This window comes from Myotis brandtii, unplaced genomic scaffold (genome assembly GCF_000412655.1).
Source record: "Myotis brandtii unplaced genomic scaffold, ASM41265v1 scaffold635, whole genome shotgun sequence".
Taxonomy (NCBI): Eukaryota; Metazoa; Chordata; class Mammalia; order Chiroptera; family Vespertilionidae; genus Myotis; species Myotis brandtii.
Window position 1 is genome coordinate 494,381 of NW_005370432.1, and position 8,172 is coordinate 502,552.

The following is an 8,172-nucleotide window of genomic DNA, read 5'->3' on the forward strand; positions in this document are numbered from 1 at the left end:
TGGATGGTCCCACTCTGACCACTGGGTACACTATGGCTCTTGTCTCTAAGGAGGTGCTAATTTAGCCTCTGCCTGAGGCTACCCAGCAGGAGCTATGGATAGATTCCTCTTCTTTTTTGGGGTTTTGAGGTGCCCAGAGGAGGCCCAGCTTTGAAGCAATGCAAGCTGCTGTGGGGCCTTGGACCTTCTTTTGGAAGTTCTGGGTCTCTCTGATTTAGCTGCAGTTTGTTAGGTAATTTTCAGGTTGCAAAGGGCCAGGCCTTTCATATGCAAAAGCCTCTGAAAAAAATGCCAGACAGTCCAGTTTCTCCCCGTATGAGTCTGGGTCCCCAGAGACTCACCCGGAACTGGAGTTCAGAGCAGTTGGGAGCTTGAGACTCCCTCCCGATTGAAAAAGACAACCGCGTCCTCACCCGCCAGCCCTCTCCACATGCGCCGTGTCCTCAGCTGCCAGCCCTTTCGATGTGCGCCATGTCCTCAGCTGCCAGCCCTTTCCACGTGCACCGTGTCCTCAGCTGCTAGCCCTTTCCACGTGTGCCACATCCTCAGTTGCCAGCCCTTTTGGTGTGCGCCTCCGTACCTCTGCACTTTACTTCCACACCGCACCTCCTTTGAGTCTCAGTGCTTTTCTCTTTCCTTCTAGTTGTGGAATTTCCACTCAGCCAGCCTTCCTGTGGTTCTGGATGATGTCTGTTTTGTCTTTTAGTTGTATTTTTAAAGTGGTTGTGCGAGGCAGCAATTTCCGGTGTTTACCTCTGCCGCCATCTTGGTTTTTCCCTCGCTTTGGTAATTTCTTAAAGACAGCAATCTGCTTACTTTCAGGAGACTTGTGATGACAAGAATAATGAGAATAAATAATTCTGTCTGTGGCTTCCTTCAAATGAATCAATGTTTTCAAAGTTTTATATAGCTTAAATTCCTTCCCACATTACATCTTTTCCATCTCATCCCTCACTAAACAGTGTGGCCCTTTTGAAAGATGGGAAAATCAAATGTGAGTGGATAGCATCCCTAATAAGAGATATTAATCCTTAAGACTCTTATTTATGGGCCTTTAATATGCACTAGCTAATCAACATCCTTAAGATTTCTCAAAGATAGCAGTATTTTCACAGTGCATCTCCTCCATCTGTGTTCTAGGCACCTAACTCATCCCTTATCTCTAACATTTCCAGAAAAATACTCTTAAGAACTATACCTTCTCTTTCCTGTATCTTTAACCGTTCTCATTCAACTGGCTCTTTCCCCTTAGCGTATAAATATGCTCTAGTAGTGCACATCTCCTTGACCTTCTTTCATTCATTCAATCCACCATTCACTGAGTCATTCAATAAACATGTCCTATTCTAAGTCCAGCATAGTGTTAAGCAGTAGGCATATAGATTATAGAACAGTGAGGGAGGCAGACAAAGACAAATAATTACCTATATATCTGTATATCTAAAAGCCTAAGCAACCATTATGACTGAACGACTGGAACAACCTGTTGACCAGTCGCTATGGTGCGTAATGACCACCAGGGGGCAGATGCTCAATGCAGAAGCTGCCCCCTGGTGGTCAGTGTGCTCCCACTGCCAACCTCCTGCAGCTGGCAAACCTCCTGTGGTCCCTCCCCCTGGCCTGCCAGTCAGGATGGGCCCTGATCTGGGCGGGACTGACCAGCCAACCTCCTGCAACCCCTCCCCCCACCCGGTCAGGCCCCGATGGGCCCTGATTGGGGGAGGGGCCAGCCGGACAACCTCCCGTGGTCCCTACTTCCAGCCCTCCCCTCTGGGCTGGCCAGTCTGAGGGACGCCACCCATGCACAAATTTGTGTATTGGGCCTCTAGTACAAATATAACAAACTATAGTAAGTGCTCTGAAGGAAAGATACAAGGTATTGTGAAGGCAAATAACAAGAAGACCTGATTTATTCTGGTTGTTTGAACTGAGGTTTGAATTATAACTTGGAGTCAACTGTGGGAGGCTGTTTCAGACAGAGAGAACTCAACATGCAAAGGCCTGAATTAAAGGGGAGGAAGACCCCTTCAAGAAACTTCATGTACCTGTATAGGTGGGGTATTGAGTGTCGAGAGCAGGGAGAGATATGTAGGGGCCAGATCATGCAAAGCCTTATAGGACATTGTAAGAATTGGGGCCTAAGTTTATCTTAAAATGATGGGAATATACAGGGGTGGACAAAAGTAGATTTACAGTTGTGAGTACGTGAAACAAAGTTTATTCTTGTATTATTTATTAAGTATTTTCCATGTAAACAACTGTAAACCTACTTTGGCCAACCCCTGTATTGAAAGAGTTTAATCACGAGATTGCATGATGAGATTTGAATTTTGAAAAAGTGTAGATAGATCACATTAGAGCAGCGGTTCTCAACCTGTGGATTGAGACCCCTTTGGGGGTCGAATGACCCTTTCACAGGGGTCGCCTAAGACCATCTGAAAACACATATATAATTACATATTGTTTTTGTGATTAATCACTATGCTTTAATTATGTTCAATTTGTAACAATGAAATTGGGGGTCACCACAACATGAGGAACTGTATTAAAGGGTCGCGGCATTAGGAAGGTTGAAAACCACTGCATTAGAGGAAGGTAAAGTAGGTACAGGTAGAAACCAATTAGCAGGGTATTGCTGTGGTCCAGGAAAGATTGTGCTTCTCCTTGGACTGGGAATGGCAGTGGAGATTAGTAGAAATAAGCTTACTCAAGAGATTTAGCTATAGGATTGTCTAACTCTAACCACTATACTGTACACCTGAAACTAATACAAAATAATACTGAATGTAAGTTGTAATTGAAAAAAATTAAAAAGTTATAAAAAGAAATTTAGGGAGTAAAATTGGATATTAAGATAGAGGATAGGGAGATAAAACAGTGGTTTCCATGTTTTGGCCCCATATAACCAAATGATGGTCATGCCTTTATTGAATTTGGAAATACGAGAAAAATACTAGATTTGAGATGACGTTAGGTTTTGAAAATGTCAAATTTGGATGTCTTTGAAGAAATCAGGACAAGATCTTAAACAGGCAATTGGATATATGAGAAATATAAAAGAATGAGTTCTAGGCTTGAGATAAAAAATTGAGAATCTTTGACAATGTAGAAGATAACTGGAAGCAGGAGCTTAGATGAGATTACCTCTTCCAAACTAAACTTCAGTATATGAAGTAATATACCTTGCCTGTCCCTATTTAATCTCCCAGTTTACTGCTTAACCTATTGCAATCTGACTTCTACCCTCTCTGCCCTATTGGTGCTGCTCTTGGCAAGGTCACTAGTGACTATTTCAATGCTAAACACAATGGATAATTGCCAGCCTTTACTTTTTTACCTCTTTGTGTCATTTGAAGCTGTTAACAAGTCCTTTTTAAAACTTTCTCCTCTTTTAGATTCTGCTATATCGCTTGCTTTTGGATTTTCTCCCACCTACTTGACCATTTTTAGCAGTCCCATTCATTTATGAACTTTCTATCTGCTATTTCCCAGGGCTCTCCTCTCTTTTTCCTACGCTGGAGGGATGGAAAATTTAGATATTCACAGGAGCCAGGACATGAAAATGAGTGTGAAATAGACTACTTTCATATTAAACATATTGCACATGGAACCATTATGTGTATAGCAATCCCTTTGTTTATATATAAACAGCAGTATTCTTTACTGCCACAAATAATCATATGGGCCCAATGTAGCCATATCTTTCAAATTTTTTTAGTAAATTTTTATTTATCTTTATTGTTAAAAGTATCAAAGATGACCCCCTTTCCCCACTGACCCCCTCAAAGTTTTTAAGAGGCATAAAATATGAATTTTTATGTGAACATTTCAATTTTTTATATTCTGATGGATGATTCAACTCCATTTCTTTTTTTATACACTATTCTGGACAAATAAATGTTGAAAAGCTTCATGTAGATATTGGCTGCCAGATAGCTATCTCTACTTGAGCAGTTGTATCTGTTCTCGTGGTTTTAACCACTGTCCTAGGTTCATGATTTTTATATCTACTTCGCAGATCCAAAAGCTCACTCCATCCATCTTTCTAAAACACATATCCCTTTGGCTATCCCAGTGACCCTCTGACATAGCATTTCCTCTACCCACTGAATCAATTTCTATTCTACCCAGTCACCTAAACCAGATTACTCTCTCCCTTATCAACAAACCCAATTGTTGGATTTCTGTCTTTACTATCTTTTAATAACTCTCCTCACCTTTTATTTCTGTTACTAATTCCACTATTTTTATTTAGACCTTTATTAACTCTCTCCTGGATTACTATAGTAATAACAGTGGCAAGCAGTATAGCATAGTGATTAAGAGCATGGACTCGAGGCAGACTGCTAGTTTTGCACTTACTAGATGTGTGGTCTTGGATGAATTATTTAATTTCTCTGAACTTCAGTTTCTTGTCTATAAAATGGAGATATTAAGAATATATACTTTATAAGGTTGACATGAGGATTATATGAGTAAATGTATGTACATCACTTAAAACAGTGAAGAATTTGTTATTATTATTATTATTAGATTACTTTCTTCCTCTGTGCCACCCACTACTTCTCTTTATTTTATTGTCACACTTGTCCTATTGCATTGTAAATGTTGTATATGACACTCTCCTTAATTAGACTATTAGCTCCTTGGAGGTTTGGATTATGTCATAATTACCTCTGGTATCCCCAATACTTAGTACAATGCTAGACACAAATAGATGCTGAGTCAATATCTTTGCTTTTACTAAATAAACCTATTTGAGACTCCTTTATTTAATTTGGAATTGAATAATTGCTACACCACACATGATCATTGAAAAGATCAAATGGGAAGACAGATGTGAAAGCCACTAAGCAACTATCAAACTGTAAAGACTTCATAGTAGCACTTAGAAGTTCGCTTGGAATTTTGCAGGATTAGTTTGTGCCTCTTTTCATTTTGGGGAATGAATTAAAGACCTTGCTCAAGGTCACAGCCAATACTTTTACGGGTCTTCTGTTAAATTATTAGCAAATAGGATTCCTCTGACAAAGTTTCAGGTGAGGAGAATAATGTGTGTAGTCACTAAACTGTGGGGCTCAGAAACTTCAGCCTTGCTATGCACAGAACTGAGAATCTGTGGCCTGGGTACCCCTTTCCCAAAGGAACTTACAGTCTTCATTAATTTCAGGAATCTTTCTGAACCTGTCATGACCTATAGACTACATAAAGAGCTGGTCTCTGCTGCCAGTAAGTATTTATGTTACCAGTTAATTGTGTTATCCTGGTTTCTTAATATTTACAGCAATAAGCCTAGAAAACTGCTTGAGGGAAAGTAATTGAGCAGGCAGAGGGGGGAATACATAGATTTTTATGCACTGCCAAATGAAAGTATTCTCACTTGCTGTCTAATTCAAGTGTTGTATTATTTTTCATAAGTCAATGATAGTTGAATGGTTTGGAGAAAACTAGCTAACTTGAGGGATGTGATAGGTTATTGATCAATTGTGCCTCTTCCATTGATCCAGAGACAGAGAAGCATCGATTAGATGCTCAAACCTCAGAGGGAAGGTAGGGGAGGGAGCGGGTAAAGGGGAGAGATCAACCAAAGGACTTGTATGCATGCATGTAAGCCAAACCAGTGGACACAGACACCAGGGGGTTGAGGGCATGAGCGGGGGGAGAGGGGGTAATGGGGAGATAAGGACACATATGTAATACCTTAATCAATAAAGAAAAAAAAGTTAAAGAAAGAAAGAAAGAGAGAAAGAAAAAGAACAAGAGCATTAGCTCACACTACCAGGGGACAGCATAATGGTTCCATTAAGCTTGCTGTTTCAAGTTGTTTCCAGCATTTTTCCTTTTCCAATTCCTTTTAATTGTGTTGTGAGTCTTTACTCCTAATCTGTTAATTCTAGCAACATGTTTTCTAGATGTTAAAACTGCAAGTGATGGTGGAGAGGTGCATGGGTCATAAGGCATATAGAATCACCCCAAAAATTGTCTGCTGAAGAAGCATTAAAATTTTTGGCTGAGGCCCATGTATGAGTATTTCTGCCTACGTGACCCCCCTCCTGCATCATGCCCTGTGTGGCATGCAGGAAAAAGAATCATGGGGCTTGTCCTTATAATGAATGTTTGTTGAGGCAAGATACATATTAATTGTTACTCTGAGCCCTCTAGGTGATTTTCTTAGGAACCACAAGGATGGTGGGTGGGCAAAGGTTTCCATCTGAAAATTTACATGTAGAATGTTAAGAGTGACCTTTTGTACCCCAAATTCTGAATTCTTCTCAGACAGTCTTGTCTTTTCTTCTCATATTTCTCCTCTCTGTTCTAATTTCTTCATCTTCCTAGGCCTATCTTTTTTATTTCTCTTTTTTTGCCTTTTGGTCTGTGTCTTCTTCTAGCTCTCTGTCACATTGTCTTTGTGTCTTAGTATATTTCTTGCCATTGTGTTTCTGTGCCTATTTCTCTTTCTGTCTCTTTTCATTTCTCTGACACTCTCGCTGTCTCTTATTATTTATCTTTGCATGTACACATGTGTGTATGTATGAAAGTTTACTTGATACCATTGCCCAGAGGCAAACCTCTCTCTGTCTCTGTTCTCTCTCAGAGTCTGACAACCTGGATTATCGCCTGGGAGCTATTCACTCCTTGGTATATAAGCTACCAGAAAAGAACCGGGAGATGCTGGAACTTCTTATAAGACACTTGGTCAAGTAAGTAAATTCTGGGGTTTCATGAAGAGTTCATATTAGAGGACTGGCTCACATGGTAGCACTGCAAAGAAATTTCCTGTCATATCTAATTCCAAGTCCTCAATTGCTTCATCCTGGACATGCTGAGTGCTCTTTAAGGAAGATGAATTTGCCTGGATCCTAGTCTATATCGTCCCAAAGTCATCAGGCATCTCATTTGAGGGATTGTTACAACTGAGACAATCCCGCCAGGTACAGTGGATCTGAACACAGGCCTTGCTCTCAGATAAACCTGGTTTGTTATTCCAACTCTACCATTTATTTATCTGGAAAATGTTAGGCAACCCTCAGCCTCTGTTTGGTCGTCTCTGAAATGACAATAATATTGCCTACCATGCAGCAGCATTGTTGTGTGGATTTGAATGAACACAGGTAAAGTACATGGCACTCAGGAGGCTTTCAAGAAATGGGAATTATTGTTAAGATTATAGTCAACTTCTTGCTTGGGTGTGGAAGGCCATTACATACAGCAGCATTCCAGAGAATAGGGCTGGTAATGGGCTCTAAGATGGGTGTGTGTAAGGGGCATGTGTGCCCCACTGCAATGCTTCCTGGACAGAGGATTCAATTATGTGAATAAAGACAAATTTACTTGACTAATAAATGGCCAATTGCTGCCTCTTTGGAAGCAGTATGGTGCAGCAGAAAGCAGTATCTCCAAGAGTCAGCAAACCTAGATTCTAGTTTCAGTTCTGTTACTAGCTTTCTTGATTATCATGGGCAGGTCACTTTCTAGGACACTCTTGGTATTTTAAAAAGTAAAGAAATAAGACAATAATCTTAGAAAAAATTTTATGCATTTTAAGTGTATTTAACAAAATAAAGTTACCCACACATTCACAAAAATGTGGTGATGATATATTTCAACCTCATTTGGAAAGGATCTCAAATACCGAGAATTTATGTCCTTAGTGAAGGTGATTCTTCAGGCTAAGTGGCCCTCCTGGTCTCCCTTTGTGACAAAACCTGGTCACTCTGCATCATTGGATCTTGGGTTACTTGTGATATAATGAAATATCTCTGAGATCTGATTCAGCTCTGGCATTCTACATTTTTTAAATGAGTATTACAGACACTAATGTAGATAAATAGACTTGACAAGAGGATGGCTTTTATATTTGTTGCCAATGTTTGCAATTTGGGCTAATAGAGTATATTAGGAAATATTTTATTTTTGAATAAGGTTATTTGTTTTTTTGTTTTGTTTTGTTTTGTTTTTTAATTAAATCGACTTGACAAGATGGCTTTTATATTTGTTGCCAATGTTTGCAATTTGGGCTAATAGAGTATATTAGGAAATATTTTATTTTTGAATAAGGAGGTTTGTTTTTTTGTTTTGTTTTGTTTTGTTTTTTAATTAAATCTTTATTGTTCAGATTACATTTGTTCCTCTTTTTTTTCCCCCCATAACTCCCCTCCTCCCAGTTCCCAC

The 8,172-nt window shown here is 39.6% G+C and overlaps 1 protein-coding gene across 2 annotated transcripts in view; it reads left to right on the forward strand.

The window, feature by feature from the left end:
* The window catches only part of OPHN1 (oligophrenin 1), a 479,266-nt gene that overhangs the window by 341,611 nt on the left and 129,483 nt on the right, over nt 1-8,172 (forward strand). For both annotated transcript variants that reach the window (XM_005880381.2, XM_005880380.2), the window contains exons 17-18: nt 5,171-5,229; nt 6,596-6,701. In XM_005880381.2, the coding sequence (XP_005880443.1) occupies nt 5,171-5,229; nt 6,596-6,701 (165 nt within the window). The remainder of the gene's footprint in view (nt 1-5,170; nt 5,230-6,595; nt 6,702-8,172) is intronic.